We start from the raw sequence: 18614 nt of genomic DNA, 5'->3' as shown, positions 1-18614 counted from the left end.
GGATAAAGCTTAATATTTAGTCATTATTTTATGTTACTAATTAAAATTAGACGATTAAGCTTAGATGAGATTATGAATACAAAAATCAATTCACGTGTTAATTCAGTGTAATAATTGATTTGCATAACTTGAATATAACTAAATAGTTAAAACGTTATAATTTTGATTAAAATGTCAAATATTTGAAGCCTCACCAGTCACCCATACATTATCGTTGAACTAATAAAAAATATATTTTGGATATTAATTTTCAATTCAAATAATTATGTTGGATCTAAAAGTTATCTCAATTCAATGTCTCTAGCGAGAATTGAGTATGTACATACCTACACAATAGGTTCTCTTTCGTAATTTTACCTTTGTCATAATCCAAGTTAAAAATACACATAAAATTTAGTACATATATCAATTTATACCCTTAAACTTTGGACATTACATCAATTTAAATCCTGAACTTTGAGGATTGTATCAATTTAAACCTTAAACTAATAATTGTATTCATTTTAACTACTTTTATTAGTGTATCAATTTAGACCCTAAACTTTCATAATTGTATCAACTTAAAATCTTCATTGTGTTTTATTTGGATACACTTATGAATGTTCATAGTTTAAATTGATATATTTATGGAAGTTTAAAATTTAAATTGATATACTTATGAAAGTTCAGGTTTTAAATTGATGTAATTATTAGTTTGAGTTTCAATTGATATAAATCCCAAAGTCCAGAATTTAAATTGATACAACTCAAAATTTAAGATTTAAATTGATACCATTATTAATTTAGGATTTAAATCGATATAATTCTCAAAATTTAAAGGTAAAAATTGATATTTGTCCTAAAATTTAAGTTTTAAGAAGGGATCATATTTCATTTAAACTTTGTGGAAAAGGTTATCAATACAATTTTCCCTTAAATAGTGTATTTGGAAAAATACCCTTTTGACAGAGGGATTGCATTGTTATGTTGGTAAAAGGAAAAAACTGACAATCACATACCTTCATTTTTTCGATTACGCTGCTCAATCGAAGACGAAAGAAAAAGTTCCTTATTTTGTTCTTCTTTGTTCAACGATCATAAAATAAACGAATTCTTTCTTCTGGGATCGTTAAATCGATTCAAAATGAGTGCGCATCCATTGCAGAAGACCATGTCCCGCGCGAGATCTAGGCGAATTGTACTGCCTCCGGTTCAAGAGGTAACGAATGTTCGAAACTTGATCTTTTCCTTCCCTCTTGTTCATTAATTACGTTTTCTCAGAACAAATTTGAGCCTTAAGTGGGAAATTATAGTGGTGGTAAGAATTTTAAGACTCAATTTCAGCTATAGCGTTTCATTTTGTTACTATGTCATATGATTTGTTTTAATTGAAATGCAGAGATTACATAACATTTTGTTTTCGCGATTACTATCAATTTATGACCGAATGAGAAGAAAATTGATTCATCAATTGTGTTTGGATCAAAAGAATCGAAGTTTCATTGATTATTTAATTTGAACTTTGTAATGTACCCCTGCCCCATTATTGTTGTTATTATAACCAAAAAAAAAAAATAAAAGACGCAATTAAAGAAGAGAGAAAAACCATCCTTTTGGTTCATTCAGCAGAGTTCTTGTCCTCCAGTCAACCTGTACGTTGTGTTTGTGTGTTTTTTTTCTTGCGTTATAGCTGGTTTTAACCTATCCCACATTGAGAGTCAATTAAATCTTTTAGGCTAATGCATTTCTTCTTAGCTGAGTCGAGAAAATAGTTTAATCTGCAACTGCATTAACTTCTTTGAAACTGTTATTACAGCATATTATTAAAATAGAAGACGTTATCGACACCGGTGACTTCTATGGGGCTCAACAGATGTACAAATCTGTCAGTGCAAGGTAAAGTAATAATACCTTCTTCGTTTGGTTTTGATAAAAAAAAAAAAAAAAAAAAGAAAAAAAAAAAAAGAAAAAAGAAAAATCCTTCCAGATTAATCTGCAAAATGAGCACATGGAATGTGATTCTTATTAGTTGATAATTATTACCGAGTAGTAGATAACCGATACTCTCAATACCTTTGCTGCACTCCTAGTTAAACTGGTTTCAACCTTAATTGGCAATTTCAATCATTCACAAATACCAATAAACTTATGCTTTTTCAATTACTGTTAAAACTACTGTCTTCACCTAAATGATTATGCAAAAATGGAAGTCTTGTCAATCAAATTGCATGTTCATGAACATGTGTTGTTTCATTACAGATACGTGGCTGCAGAAAGGTACTCAGAAGCCTTGGTTATTCTTCAGTCAGGGGCTTGTACCCAGTTGAAACATGAGCAGGTCAAAGCTAGTTGCACCTTTTCTGTGTATGTAATTGCTGGATTGAATGTTCTTTTAGCATTTGTAGCATAGTGTATCACTATTTTAACATTCTGAACGGCACTATTGCTTAGGCCTTGAAATTTTAGTTTTGTTTCACATATTTGAAGTCCTCGACTCTAGAGAAAAGGCAAAACATGAAAGCATGGATTGTTCTATGTTGTGTATAAATGTTATTCATGAATAGAGACACAAGACACAACATAGCAATAATGATATGCAATATTCAGAAAATAAGACATCGCACACTACAAAACAATAAACATATGCATTGATAAGAAACCAAGTTTCATTTATAATATGAAATTGAAAGGGGAAAACAATAGCTGACAGGGAGTAATTACAAAAACGGAAAGGAAAATAATGAAGAAAACAAAGAGGGGTTTGGGATGCTTTTTCTGGAGACTTTTTGTGTTCTTTTGGCTCGTAATAGTTCTGTCACTCGATGTCAGAAGAAATGCTATTCCATCCTCTATTCAGAGGCAAGAGAGGAGCTCTGTGGATAACAACCATCTATTTTGTATAACATTTGTCTCAAGAGAAATAGGAGGGTTTTCAGGGGTTGAAGATGTCTAGGTGGAGGTGTGGACTATGACTAGGTTCAAAGGCTTTACAGAGAAGACTGATTGCATTTTAAAAAACATTTAGAGAGAAGACTGATTCCTGGCATTACATGCCATATTGAATAATGTTAGCTTGGCATGCTCTCAAACTTGGTAAATTATTAGAGACTTCTTTGATTCCTTGAGGATGTTGTAGTTGTGGTGCATGTAACAAAATTCCATATTCTGAACAATGCTGGCATGCTTTCTATGTTCTGTTACCTGTCATAGTGTTGGTTGGAAACCTTTGATTCCTTCGAAGATGCTGGCTTGCTTGAAATAGATCATTTAACCTGATGAATGTTAACTGGATCCTATTAGCTTTAACTGATGGGGATCATCAAATTGATGGAGTTGGAAGAAAGGAGATGGTATGGTAAATTTGAGACTAGGGGAGTTAATTTTATTATGAAGCACCTATACTAATTTTGTACTGTGAACATTGTAAATTTTGTTAGATGATGGATAATTTTTTTTTCCCTTTTGAGTGAATCAAAGTTTGTTTTCTTAATCAGTTAAATTTGCATGTTTAAATCCTTGGTTCTAGATTATCTAATACAATGCACCATATTTTAAAGGTTTCAAATAATTAGAGTGTGTTATGTCAAATTATATTGATGTTACATAATTTTTTAAAATGGATGCCCCTGTGATTATTTTGTTTCATATTCATGTATAATCGAAGAGGAAACTAAGCCCATTTGTTCTCTGCGAAAAATTGAACTTGGGTCTTCCACTCGACTACTCTTCCTCGCTGAGAATACCAAATTTCTAAAGACCTTTTCTCGCTTTATTTCACCATCTCTCTTTGAGATCTCAAATTTGCTACAGATCTTGCCACAAAATTTTTCCTGGAAAGACCCCTTTCCATCTCCTGGGTTCAACCTACAGTTATGGTGTTTCTCCCATCTTACTAGCCCTAGCTACTCTTTGTGGGTCTTTGTTTTGGTTGTGTTTCTGAGATCTGAGATCTGGGTTCACTTGTATTCCCGTTGTTTTCTCTTTTTTTTTTTTTTTTTTTTTTTTTTCCTTTTATTTTTTTATTTTTTGGGGATTTGTTAAATTTGTCTATTAGAATGTCTGTAGATATGATCAATTTATCATTTATCATTGGATTTGTGTAGAAAGAAAACAATGCCTTTAGACACTTCCCCCACCAAAAAAAATAAAATAAACTTGATTTTTCATCAATCTAGTTGTAAATGGCTAACATTTTCTACTTTTCAGGTTACTTGTGGATCAGAGCTTGCTGTTTTATTCGTAGAGACACTTGTTAAAGGCAAAGTTCCTTATGATGATGATACTCTTGGTGAGTTCCTTTGACATGCTTGGCTGTATTTCTTTTATAAGAGTATGGGTAGATGTTGTTGTTGGGATATTAGTTGTGGGATAATTATAATTTCATAGGAAGTTCTCAACTCCTTAACCTAGGAAGTTGTTTAGACTGGATGGTTGAATAGAGTGGATTAGAGGTTTGAAGAGAAGTTAAAGAGAAGAGGAACATGTGGATGCGCTTGATTCGTGCCTTTGTATGGATTACATGGAAGGAGAGGAACAACCGCCTTTTCAATGACAAGGAAGTTCTTTTGATAGCTTTTTTGAACTCATTGTCTATCATGCTATGACTGGGTGCAAATGCATATCTTTCAATAGTTCTTACCGTCTATCTTCTCTATTAACCAATTGGAGGAATCTGTTGTAACTCTATTGGATTGGCTTTAGCCTTTTTTTGTAAATTTCATACATCAATGAAATTCGTTTCTTATAAAAAAAAAAGTTTTGAAAGTTAGGCCATTCTTTGGCATGGTTCATAGTGAGACCTGGGAGAAAGATAGCCTTCTTGAAAAGGTATTGTTATTCTAATTTTGTGAGAACCCTTAGTTATGGTTATAGTAGTAATATTAGTATGATTAGTAGTAAGGGGTATTCTAATAATTAGACATTAAGTTTGTTAAGTCTTTTGGGTTTTAAATAGTAGGTGAGAGTAAGACTAGAGTGTGGAGAATTTGGGCGAGCACAGGTTCTTTGGAGAGGATTTTTCAGCCCTCTAGAATGTGCTGAGAGAGTTACCTACCTTTTACTTTTCAGTTATGTTATTTCCATATTATGACTATGTGTTGATTATTTCCTTTATTGTAAATTTTATATTGTACTTACTGTATTATATTTGCTATATTTTATTCTTTCCTTATTTGTAATGATTTTATTCTTTCCTTATTTGTAATTGGGTATTCTTCTATTTAAGAAATCCTTTCCTCCTAAGATTAATGAGAGAAAAGAATAATGGTTTTTAGCATGGTATCAGAGCTACAAATTTTTTAAACCATAAAACCCTAAAAAAAAAGAAAAAAAAGGGTAGCAGTCCCCTAGATTTTCTTCTCGTCACCGAACCCTAGCAGTCGCGTGTCTGGTTCATCCTTGCGTCGTTCGCCTTTCGTCGATCAAGTCGAAGCCACCGTCGAAGTCAGATCCTTCCAACTCCAAACACCGTTGAAGGAAGCGTCGTCGTTTTCGTTCGTCGTTTGCCTAGTCGCGTCGAATCCGCTAACTGCCTTTCATTAGTTATGCTCATGGATATTATTTGCTGATGGTGCAAGTCTCTTGTTGATACACTGAAATCCTAGAAAAAACCTAGTCTTCTGCCGACTGGTTGCCGCTGTCCGTCAGCTATATTTTTCCTAGTTGTTGGTTCGTTTAAGCCTTTGTGTTGTTTTTTTTTTTTTCCAGGTCTACTGACTTTGTATTCTGGGTTTCCTTTTTCAACGGTATGTCGGACACTAAGGTACCCATCATTCGAGTTTGCGACAATCGTTGCCATTCAACCAGTCCCACTTTCCAAATAACTACCATTCGACTCAATGGGGATAATTTTCTTCGTTGGTCCCAAAGTGTTCGGATGTATATTCGTGGACAAGGGAAGATTGGTTACATCATAGGAGAAAAAACCATTCCTAGTCCAGATGACCCTTCATTCGCCAGATGGGACGCTGAAAACTCCATGGTTATGACTTGCCTTGTCAATTCCATAGTCGAAGACATTGGTTGTAACTACATGTGTTGCTCTACTGCCAAAGAATTATGGGATAGTGTAACTCAGATGTATTCTGATTTGGGCAACCAGTCACAAGTATTTGAGTTGAACTTAAAATTGGGTGATATACGACAAGGAACTAGCTCCGTTACACAATACTTTCACTCATTAAAAATGATTTGGCAAGACCTTGACCTCTTTGATATGTATGAGTGGAAGTCTATAGAGGACCAAAAGCACTATAGGAAAACTGTTGAAGATGGTCGTATTTACAAATTCTTTGCTGGCCTCAATGTTGAGTTCGATGAAGTTAGAGGTAGAATACTTGGAAAAACTACTCTTCCAACTATTAATGATGTTTTTTCTGAAGTTCATAGGGAAAAAAGCCGCAAGAGTGTTATGATTTGCAAAAAACCTATTGACTCAGTTGAATGCTCTGCGTTGGTGACTGAAAATACTGCAATGAAGGCTTATAATCAATCCAATAAGCCACATGAAAAGCCTCGTGTCTGGTACAACCATTGCAATAAACCTCGACGTACACGCGAAACTTGTTGGAAACTTCATGGAAAACCTGCGAATTGGAAAAGTTCTAAGCAACATGCCTCTAATGCTAATGTTGTTGACTCTAGCCCATTTAACAAAAAGCAAATTGATCAAATTCTGAAGCTGCTACAGACCAATTCATCATCTGGTAATCCTAGTGTTTCCTTGGCACAATCAGGTACTTGTCCTCAAGCTCTCTCTTGCCTTAATTCATCTTCATGGATTATAGACTCTGGAGCTTCTGATCACATGACCAGTTCCTCTTGTTTATTTGAATCATATTCTCCTGTGTATTGCAATGAAAAAATTCGCATTGTCGATGGCAGCTTCACCTCTATTGCAGGAAAAGGAACTATTCCTTTGACTACAAAACTTATATTACGTTCTGTCCTTCATGTTCCAAAATTAGCCTGTAACTTGTTGTCTGTTAGTAAACTCTCTAAGGATGCTAACTGTCGTGTTATCTTTTGTGAAACTCATTGTATCTTTCAGGATCAGGAATCGGGGGGGACGATTGGACGTGCTAGGATGATTGATGGTCTCTATTACTTTGATGAAGTTTCTGCTAGTCATAAAAAAGTTCAAGGCTTGAGTAGTGAAGTTCTGGCTTCCCTAAGGCTTACCAGAGCTTGAGATCAATAGGACAGACTCACTCCGGGTTGGAAAAAGGTTGAAAGATCAGTCTATTGCAACTCGAAGACTGACTTCTCCCTTCTCTATTTTTGATGAGAAGGAAAATTTTGAGATGAATTCTTTTTTGACTCTTAAAGCACACCGCTTTCTCCTTCTGTAAAAGAAACTATCATGCTTTGGCATTGTAGATTAGGGCATCCAAATTTCTTTTATTTAAAGTATTTGTTTCCCGATTTATTTAAAGGATTTGATTGTTCAGTTTTTCAATGTGAAAGTTGCATTTTTGCCAAACATCATCGATCCACCTATTTGCCTAAACCGTACAAAGCTTCATCACCTTTTTCCTTAATTCATACTGATGTTTGGGGTCCATCTAAAGTCTTAACTCATAGTGGTAAGCGTTGGTTTGTTACCTTTATAGATGACCACTCTCGTTTAACTTGGTTTTATTTGTTAACAAAAAAGTCAGAGGTAAAAGAGGTTTTTATTCGGTTTTACAATATGATAGAGACTCAATTTCAAACTAAAATTTGAATTCTTCACTCTGATAACGGCACTGAATATTTCAATGAACAATTAACCAATTTTTTGCAAGAAAAGGGCATTTTTCATCAAGCTACGTGTCGTGACACGCCTCAGCAGAATGGCATTGCTGAGCGAAAGAATAGACACTTACTTGAAGTTGCTCGTGCCCTTATGTTCTCTATAAATGTTCCAAAATATTTGTGGGGTGATGCCGTTCTTGTAGTTGCATATCTGATCAATCGAATGTCGTCTAAGGTTTTGAATTTTAAAATTCCTCTTAAACACTTCCATGAGTTTTTTTTCCTAATAACCGACTGTTTTCTAATCTACCAATTAAATTGTTTGGGCGTACTGCTTATTTCCATACTTCTTCTCTTTCTCAAACTAAGCTTGATCCTCGAGCCACTAAATGCATTTTTGTAGGCTATGTTTCTCATAAGAAAGCTTACAAATGTTTTGATTCTTTGACCCACAAGTATTTTGAGAGTATGGATGTCTTTTTTGGAAAATCAACCTTTTTTTGGCCCAAATTTTCTTCAGAGGGAGATATCTAACTTTGAAGATAATTTTTTGGATACTTTATCTCTCCCAAACATCAGTGGTCCTGCCATTATGAGCTCTAGTCCTTCGATACCAAGTATGGAGAGTTCTTCTTCAGAGGGAGAAACACTACAAAATGACTCTACAAGTCGAAATCCTGAACTTCAGGTTTATACTAGAAGAAACTTGACTCAAAGAGTCCGAGATCAGACAATTGACTTATCACAGAACCAATTAAATACTCCGATGAATGATCCTGAAGATCCAGGTATTAGACACTCTACTCCTAGTTCTCCTAGTTCTTCATCTCCTTCTAATCCTTTACCTGATGTCTCTGATCTTGATATTCCAATTGCCCATAGGAAAGGTACTCGTAAATGCACCAAATATCCCATTGAAAACTATCTTTCTTATCATAGATTGTCCGATTGTCATAAAGCCTTCACATCCAAAATAACCAACCTATTTGTTCCAAGGAATATACAGGAAGTCCTAAATGATTTGAATTGGAAATTAGCAGTGATGGAAAAGTTCAATGCACTGAACAAAATTGCACATGGGACATAGTCGAACTACCAAAAGATAAGAAGACGGTGGGATGCAAATGGGTGTTCACTGTAAAACGTAAAGCCGATGGTAGTATTGAAAGGTACAAGGCCAGATTGGTTGCCAAGGGGTTCACTCAGACCTATGGCATTGATTATCAAGAAACATTTGCTCCAGTAGCTAAAATTAATTCTATTAGGATCTTGTTGTCTGTGGCAGTTAATTTTGATTGGCCTCTTTATCAACTTGATGTGAAGAATGCCTTTCTCAATGGGGATCTTGAAGAAGAGGTTTTTATAGACTTGCCACCTGGTTTTGAGGTGGATCTCGGGATTAACAAAGTGTGCAAGTTAAAGAAATCATTATATGGGCTTAAACAATCTCCCAGAGCATGGTATGAACGGTTTGGAAAGGCAGTCACAAGCTATGGATTCGGTCAAAGTCAAGCTGATCATACTATGTTCTATAAACATACTGGAAGTGGTAAGTTGGTCGTTTTGATAATGTATGTTGATGATATCATTCTTACAGGTAATGATGAGACAGGATTGAATATCTTAAAGAAAAACCTAGCTAATGATTTTCAAATCAAGGACCCGGGAACCTTAAAGTATTTCCTAGTAATGAAGTTTGTTAGATCTAAAAATGGCATTCTTGTCAACCAGAGGAAGTATATTCTTGACCTACTAAATGAGACAGGTTTACTTGGTTGCAAGATAGCAGAAACTCCTATTGAGCAAAATTTAAAATTGGTTGTTGCAACTGAAAAAGAAGTAAAAGAAAAGGAAAAGTATCAGAGGCTTGTAGGGAGACTCATATACCTCTCTCACACACGTCCTGACATTGCTTTCGCGTCAGTTCATGCATGCTCCCGGGTCAGTTCATTTTGAAGCAGTTTATAGAATTTTGAGATATTTGAAAGGTACTCTAGGAAAAGGTATATTATTCACGAAGCATGACCACCTAAACATTGAGGTTTATACTGATGCTGATTGGGCAGGAAGCACAACTGATAGAAGATCTACTTCGGGGTATTGCTATTTTATTGGAAGAAATCTAGTTACTTGGCGAAATAAAAAACAAAGAATGGTTGCAAGAAGTAGTGCTGAAGCAGAATTTAGGGCATTAGCCCATGGTATTTGTGAGGGCATATGGATAAGAAGGAAGAATTGAATTTCTCTCAGACAATGCCCATACGCATCTTGATTGACAAGCTGGTTTGAAGACAAGTTGGCTATGAATGATATCTTCAAACCAGCTTGAGGGAGAGTGTTGATTATTTCCTTTATTGTGAAATTTTATATTGTACTTATTGTATTATATTTGCTATATTTTATTCTTTCCTTATTTGTAATTGGGTATTTCTTCTATTTAAGAAACCTTTTCCTCCTAAGATTAATGAGAGAAAAGAATAATGGTTTTTAACACTATGTAGTGAGATTTTTCGGGAAGTAAATATATAATTCAGGGAGTTCTTGCCCTGTTTTCTCGGATATATTGTGTTTTGCTGGGTTTTCTGTTTGTAGGGAAAAAGAAACCAAACAAATTTCTCATATTGCAATTCTCTTACAGTTGTTTTCTTATGATCTGAATCCAATCATTTTTCTATTGCAGTTTTAGTATTTGTTATTCGGTATTTGCATTTCAATTTGAGTTTCAGTTTCTTTTTCATAACTTCGCAGTCTGTTCCTAATTGCTCTTTCTAAGACAAGTCTATTTGAGGATTAATTTGGTAACCCCAATATGGAAGAAAAAAGTTGCATTTCTTTACTACCTTCTGTTGTCTACTGTTATTTATGAAGTTCTAATGTTATTATGACAAACATTATGTTAGATCGTGTCAGGAAAATTTACAAGAATTTCCCTCAGATTCCGTTACCTCAACACTTGGGGGAAGATGATGATGTGCAACAACTTTCTGAAGCACTTGGTGCTGCAAAAACACGTGTAGAAGGATGTTCCTCCTTTCTGAAAGCAGCTTTAAAGTTAGTCATTTTCCATTTTCTTCCCAGTAATTAGTCATTTCTACATTGGGAATATGCAAAACTAAAAAGGAAAATGAGTATTTTGTGTTTAACTGCAACTGTTTGAATTCATCGGTATCAAGTTATATTTGTGCTGTCTCATTGAATCAGTTGTATATAATCCCTGTGTACTAAAGAGGAGTACATGCTTTCTACAAATCTTTAACTATATCAGGTGGTCTATGGAGTTTGGATCGCATAGGAGTGGATCTCCAGAAATTCATATCATGCTTGCTACATACATATATTCTGAGTCACCAGAAGTGGTATGTTCGACCAGAGAAAATCACTCTTAAGTACTCATTTGTACTTGTTCTTTGTTTCTAAGAATTTGTGTTCTTGTTGTGTATGATGACTTCGCTTTAGATACAAATGATAGGTCTATTGGTACTGCAGTTTCCTTGGGGATAGAATAAGTGTTAGATTTCATACAGTTGAGGTGTCTTGATTTGTTAATAGGAACAAGATGTAGCATTTGAGCATGATTGTTGATTGATTTCTTAGCTAGCTTCTTAAACCGTTTGATGGTTTGATTCATGGCCATCAAGGCAGATCTTCCTTAGGAGTGTGTAATTTGGCAATGACTTGTTGTACTGCTGCTATAATATATTTGCTAACAAGGTTATGAGAAGCATATGCATGACATTTTAATCATTCATTCAATATGATTGTTGAAGCATGGTCCAGTAACATGAATGATGAAACTTTGTTGCTTGTCCACTTTGACTGGTTTACTAGTATCTTCCAGTGTTCTACTTGTTGCAGGACATGACCAGAGTATCATATCACTTTGTTCGAGGAAATAACCCCAAGAAGTTTGCTTCCATATTAGTGAATTTTATGGGCAAGGTTATTAGAGCTTTCCTTTATCTCTCCTTTTTCGAGGATCAGTATGCAATCTTCATTAAGTCTCCATACTTACTGCCATGGTTGAAATAAGGTTTAAGCCTTGCATTATTCTAATTGCTCCCAAGATTATTATGTACCTTTAGCATATCTATTTTATTTCACATAATTTGTGGCCCGCTACACCTTTCTACAGTCTCTTTACTTTTCTAAGATAGTCTGATGCAATCTCTTATTTTCTAATGGTATGAAAAGATAATCACAATGTCAAAGGAATCGTCGATCTCAATTTCATAGAACAGTAAGTATTGTTAAAATATCAGTATTAGTGGATATTTTCGAAATATACATTAAAAATATTTGTAACATGTTTAAACTACTAAGGAATTGGCACTTTTTACACAAGTTAAAACTATTTTTTATTAATTTTTATGTTCATGTTAGTGATATTTTGGTAATATTACTCTTAGTGATATTTTGGTAATATTACCCTATTTTGTCGATATTTTCTCAGTAAAATAAGAATATTGACATCATTGGATATCTAAACCTTTAACCTTGATTGTAAGTAATGGGAGTACATGGTTTCTAGTGTTTGCTATTTTCATGAGCAGGAAAAAAAATGAGGAAGAAACAACCATAAATTTCATATGATGAATTTTCAAAGAAAAGTATTGCCTTAGCCCTGGGAATTACAAGAAAAGTTTCCAATGGGATACAAGATAAGAGATAATTAAATTCTTAAAAAAAAGTGACTTTTGCACCGGAACATTGCCCAAAAAACTAATGAATCAAGATTATTGATGTTGTTTATCTTCATATGAAAAAAAAATATTTTTGTTGTTTATCTACTCGTGAGGTATTGCATTCTGTCTAGCAATCATATTGATATCTGTTTTCTTGTTCTGTTTCCATTAGTTAACTAAGCCAATGCTTTCTCCCAACCCTGCAGTGTTATCCAGGTGAAGATGATATGGCTATTGCACGGGCAGTTTTAATGTAAGACTATCAAAAAGTCGTTTATACTTCGCCACCAATTAAAATTCACGAGTCAAGGAAATTCTCTTGGATAATGAGTTAATGATATGGACAAATATTGGCAAATAGCAAATCTATTGAAAATAATGGAAATTTTGGCTTATGAGTATAGTTGCTAATATTTTTAGTGGGTATACACTAAGCAATCAATTTTAAAGTGTAACGGCGTTGGTAGGTTTTGCAATTATTGCAAATATGGACATTTTATTATCATTTTTTAAAAAAAGAAATTGTGTCAGTAAATAACCTGCATTATGAACTTGCAAACCCTGGAACTGTGGAGTGACTCACAGTTCATGTGTTTTACTTTCATTAATATGGGTGAATAGGGTGAAGAATTGAAATTTTTGAGTTCTAAGGGCTAGGTTGTCATTTCAACAGTTTCAATGGCACTAAAATGGAACATGATTTCACTTGTGGCTATAGACTTTATGAGCCTAGAACTACTGTTTTATAAAGCAATGAGTACAGTTTTGTTTTCTTTAGAGGTTGCCTCTCAAGGTCGAATAGTGTGCAGTTTGCACAGGGAAGTGTTTGAGGATATAGGTCATAGGTATATTGGTGTACTGGCAAATCATTTCCTTGGGTATTGTAATTCTTTTTCAATATTTTGAGATATTATGTAATTCTCTTTTGGCTAACAAATATGACTTATTATGGATAAATGTGAAAAACTATTTTAAGAGAGTTAAGACAAGCATCTTGTTTGATTGTTGTGAATCCACTAAATTGAAGGCTCCCTCACAGTGTCCTAAGCACTTTGTTAGTATTTCAATATTTTGGTATTAGTCTTAATTTTGGCATGCATTTATTCTTCCAGTGTAATTTTTACTTTTTCTTGCTTTAATTTTCTCGGAGTTTGTATTTTTAGAGAATTAATCTCTTCATTATTTCAATGAAATATTTTAGTGTCTTCTTCTCATTAACTAGGTACGCCATCGATAGCCTCTACTTCTATCCTAGCGTTTGAGAGCTAAATTTGCTGAGATTGTTTTCCCTTACTCTTAGCTTTCTCAAGTTAGCTTCCAATACTTTAAGAGTATGCACCTCGAGCTTGAGGGCAAAGTTATCCCATAAAGGCCCACTTGTCTATTTCATCTTTCCTCAACTATAAGAAAATACTAAATATTGATGAAAATGGATATAGAGGGATATCTCTGAACTTTGTATCCTCTATTGTCTTTAGATTTAGTATTTTGTAAAATTATTGTTGCATCTAAAACAAATGGTTTGGGCATTTTATTTGGAGTCTTTTCAGTTATTTTGGTTAAGATGACTACATTCAAGGGTATAGCCTTGTAGTTACCTTATCATGAAGTGTTCAAACCACATTTTTGTCTTGCTCTTTAAGGATAATTAACCACCTAGTCTGCTTCATTGTCCTCCAACTTGAAACGAAGTTCAAAGATGGAGTTTATACTTTTGCATAGTATAATGGAACAGAAGACAGGATTCGAAACATATTAAAATATTAAGAAAAAGGCCTTTCTTTTCCAGGACTTAAAAGGTTCAATTTAAGAGTACAGAGCCTCATCCCTGTTAATGCATTCTTTTGGGATTTATTTCAGATTTTTATGGTTCTAAATCAAGTGAAAGGCATTTTTTTTTGTGTAGGTACTTGGCTCTTGGTAATCTAAGGGATGCTAATGTCCTATTTGATGAGTTAAAGAAGGAAGAAGAACGTGATGAACTTGAGCTTCCTGATTCAGAATTGATTGAGTTTATCATCTATCTTTTGCTAACGTAAGGTCCATTTGCTTTGTTTTAAATATACTAGAAAATAATATATCTACTCAGCAAAGAATAAGATGTAATGTGTGAAGTGTGAAGGAGGATGAGAACAAAAGCAATCTAGTGAACAAAGATTAGCTCTGAAATGGTTAAAGAACCATCAAGTTGTGTATGATGGAAGAAGGAATCGTAGAATCCTGGTAAATATATAATTGTAGTGTGATTGGTCGTGTTTTTTAAATATTGCCAAAGCTTTCATTGATACTACAAATTAAGACATATCTTTTAACTTCCAAAACTACTTAAAGCCCTGTTTCTCTTGAAGGAAGTGGGAAGTAGTTTCTTTTTATCTTAATATGTTTTAGAAAAAGTGTTTCAATTGGAAAATAACTCTCAGAAGAACTCCCAGACACATTAGTCGTGTTTGCTAGTTGAATTTTTGGTGTGATATCTTCTGATTCTGTTCCCGGTATTTCAGTTTTATGATTTATGGGCAGAACTTAAAATATGCATTTGCAGGTTGCAGAGAGACGCTTTGCCTCTTTTCAATATGCTGAAGGTAAATTACAAGTCAAGTTTAGAGAGAGAACCTGCCCTGAATGAGGTGCAACTCCTGTTACTCTCCGAACTTTGATAAATCAACACCTTTTGAAATGTGCAATTATCTCTCATATTGAATTCTTTTTTAGATGAATTTCTGGAGAAACTTAGTTGTTGTATAATTGGATTCTAACTTTATCATTTTTCTTCAGCTTCTTGATGAAATTGCAGAGAAGTTCTATGGAGTACGGCGCAGAAATCCCTTGCAAGGGATCTTTGGAGACTTCTTGAAGGTGATTTTCTTTATCTCATAATCTTTGTCCACTGGATGTTTGAATTAGGTTTAAATCATATTTGGGTTCTTAACTCTTATGCTTAGTCTGTTTTGGTTTCTAAACTTTCATACCCTTCTTTTGCCATCAAACTTTGCAATAAAACACCAACATTGATACATATTTAATTCATCTACTTCCACATAACTATGTATTTGAATCCACATATAATAGAAAATTTTGTTTATGAAAAGATAGACGACATCTGAACATTTTTGGAAGCTAAAACAAAATAATACGGAAGGTCAAGAACTATAATGATGGTTCATTTTTACTATATCAATGAAAAGTTGGTTTCTTTCTCATTGGAAAAGATGAATCTGACCATGGAATTTGCAGATGATGGGCTGATGATGAGCGGCGAATAGCGAGATCCAGTCAGCTTCCTGCTACTGTTGACTGGTACAGCTTCTGTGCGTCCGGGTTGTTTACAAAGATAGAAATGGATAAGCACGTGTTGGACTTATTTCCAAATATAGTAGGTCACGTTTTCCCCTTTCTTGCATTCACTATTTGTTATTGTTGATAAGTGACCTTTTTTCTTTAACATTAATGATCACTTGACTCTGCATTATTTGGTTTGACTGGGGTTTGGGGTTAATTTATTACAGCTTCTCCTTTTCACTTGCCTATCTAAATTTTTGCTTTTGTGATGGGTAAGTACATGAGTACTTGTGTATAGTTTGTTCTTTTTCTCCCTTGTGGAAGTCATTTTGAGATTAATTACAAAGAACCAAATGCCATTAAACTTAAGCGATAAGATTGATATTTGGTATCTTTTCTAGATTTCATTTCTTAGTTCGTGAATTCAGTATGATGAGTTTATTTATAACAAAATTTTGGATTATATTTAGATTCTGTAATTCAAAAGGTAAACTTTTGAAAACAATTTTTATATGTTTTAATGCTCTTATATTCTAAACTTACTACCCAATGCATATCTAAAAGTAGTGAGAATGAGTTGGGATTCTGTTTTCTATTAAATCCTTGTTTTCTATTTCTCCTTGTTGGATCACTTGCCGCATAAGTCTGTTTTACTTTAGTTGGATTTTTTTTTTTTTTTTTTTTACAATTACTTAAACAAATAGTTTCTAAAAATTTAAATAGTTACTGTGAATATTGTGATACAATACCAAATAGGCTTTAGGTTAAATTCAAGTGATTATGTCTAGTAGGTACTTAAACTAAAGGGACAATTGCAAATATGGCAATCAAGTTCAAATTATTGATAGATATAACACAATGCAAAAAAAATTACAGATATAGTAAAATTTAGATAGTCTATCAGTGATAAATCATATATATTAGTTGGAGTCTATTAGTGGTAGACCATACAAGTCTTTCCATGATAGATTGTATAAATTATAGACTTTGTTATATTTGCAATTTTTTTTAAAAAAAAATTGTTACATAGTTATTGTCACTATATTAGTTGAATATTTATTGTAATTACCCTAAACTAAAAAAATTTCTTTTAAATCCTTAAAGTTTCATCTTTACCTTTAAAAGTATTTAAGATTGACATTTTTTTTAAGTTAATGGATTTATTAGACAAAATTAAATTAGGATTTTATTAGAATAAAAGTAAATGTTAAGAGTTCTATTAAATATAAAAAAGTGTCAATGTTTGGTTAGACAAATGTATAAATTTAAAGATTTATAAAATACATTTTAAAGTTTAATAATTTATTAGACATAACTATGAAAGTTCGTAGATCAAATTTATGATATAACTTTTATTTCGCTAATATTTTGAAGAGTCTCTAATATAATTTTGTGCTTTAAAAGGATTTCAAATCTAATATGTTCCTAATTCCTATTATCAACTCAAATTAATACTTATGTGTCGCTTGGTATTATTTAAAGACTACATGGTGGATTGATTGCGGATAATATAGGAGTTTAGTGGCGTGGGGTTAAATTGTGTCGATTATGGAGTTTTAAAGTCAATTAGATGGGGTGGCGGTCCCGCTTATGTTATGGATGCGGATAGATGTTTATTAGTGTCTATCACTAATAAATTATGATATTTTGTTACATTTAAAATTATTTTCAATAATTTAACATTCAAAACAATTTTTCTTTAATATAGACCATTATTATTTAATTTACAAATATGTTTTATGTTAACAATTTTGCATAATATTTATTGAGTTTCATATAATTAATAACATTTTACATTATGCATATATTAATTTAAAAGAAAGATGTATTGAGTTGATTACAAGTCTACTACATGAATTATGAAATACTATATTTATTAATCATCTTATCTCTTTAACCTAATTCTGCATTTTAAGATTTCAAATTTAAAATATGGATATATTAAAAGCATGAAATATATCATTTTCAAAATTTGGATTGTCTAGATCACAAAACTTGAAATAGATCTAAAAAAATTAATTTCAAATTAACTACCAAAAATACATATTTGTTTAATTAAGGGAATTTGAAAACCATCTTCAACCACTTTAGGTTTATGGCCGTATGTCCAAATCATCCTCAACTAAGGTGTATTTGTCTATGTCCAAACCATCATTTTTTTTCTTGGACATGCTTGTCTATGATGTATTTGTCTATGGTCGCATGTCTAAATCATCCTCAACCACTTAATATTTATGTTTTCTAAACAACTTAGCAAGTTGTTTCCATTTTCACGTTGTTTGTGTTTCTAGTGACATTTTGCCACTTTTGATGTGCAAGATGCATAGTTATTATTGTTCAAAATGTATTGAAGGGGGAACCCTGTAGTCAAGCCCCTCATCTAAATATTGTAGAATTCTTTGCAATCAAAGTTTTCTTGTAATTGTCAGCCATCAGTGTTTTCTTTAATGATTTTTCATTACCTTTTCTCTCTAATATTTTATAATAAACCATTTTCTCTTGAAAACGTGAATGGAGGCTAGACTTTATCACGAAATTGTCGTGACTTTCAATTTTTATATGGTTGACTTGCCGCCGAATTAGAGCAAGTGTCGCACGATTGCTGATCTTAAGTTAGAAATTTTGCAAAATTTGTGACAAGTGGTATCAGAGCTTAATTAGCTCCTTGGCTAGAAAAGATTGCAATCACGTCGACAACGAAGTAATTAATCAAGTCACTTTATGAATTCTTTAGCAAAAATGTCGCACTTTCATAGCTTTTTCTTATTCTTTTAGATGAGAGAGATAAAATAACTTGTATTTCTACAAGTTATCACCACTAATCTCTGAGATCTAAAACCAGAGGGTTATATTTACAGAATTACAAGTGTTAGTAAGTTCTTGACCAAAAACGATAGCTAAATGACTATCGAATATGAGTTATTCTAGAGATAGTATTTA

At 33.1% G+C, this 18614-nt stretch overlaps 1 protein-coding gene across 1 annotated transcript; it reads left to right on the top strand.

Moving 5' to 3' along the window:
* Positions 1–962: 962 nt before the first annotated feature.
* On the top strand, positions 963–16016 carry LOC120067241 (Golgi to ER traffic protein 4 homolog). The gene is made up of 12 exons (XM_039018766.1): positions 963–1198; positions 1796–1875; positions 2239–2317; positions 4186–4267; positions 10614–10764; positions 10979–11069; positions 11569–11652; positions 12602–12648; positions 14302–14430; positions 14938–15022; positions 15171–15251; positions 15630–16016. Exons 1-12 carry the CDS (start codon positions 1124–1126, stop codon positions 15639–15641), a joined length of 996 nt encoding a protein of 331 aa, XP_038874694.1. The 5' UTR covers positions 963–1123; the 3' UTR covers positions 15642–16016.
* The last annotated feature ends 2598 nt before the right edge of the window (positions 16017–18614 follow it).

Source organism: Benincasa hispida, chromosome 12 (assembly GCF_009727055.1).
Source record: "Benincasa hispida cultivar B227 chromosome 12, ASM972705v1, whole genome shotgun sequence".
Lineage (NCBI taxonomy): Eukaryota > Viridiplantae > Streptophyta > Magnoliopsida > Cucurbitales > Cucurbitaceae > Benincasa > Benincasa hispida.
Note: the sequence above shows the minus strand (reverse complement) of the source record. Positions and strands in the feature narration are given on the sequence as shown.

Bases quoted from the DNA above. Each gene is read 5' to 3' on its own strand.
- LOC120067241 (XM_039018766.1), top strand. From the start codon at position 1,124: ATGAGTGCGCATCCATTGCAGAAGACCATGTCCCGCGCGAGATCTAGG. The intron at 1,199-1,795 runs GTAACGAATGTT...CTGTTATTACAG, and splicing joins TACTGCCTCCGGTTCAAGAG to CATATTATTAAAATAGAAGA. The intron at 12,649-14,301 runs GTAAGACTATCA...TTTTTTGTGTAG, and splicing joins ATTGCACGGGCAGTTTTAAT to GTACTTGGCTCTTGGTAATC.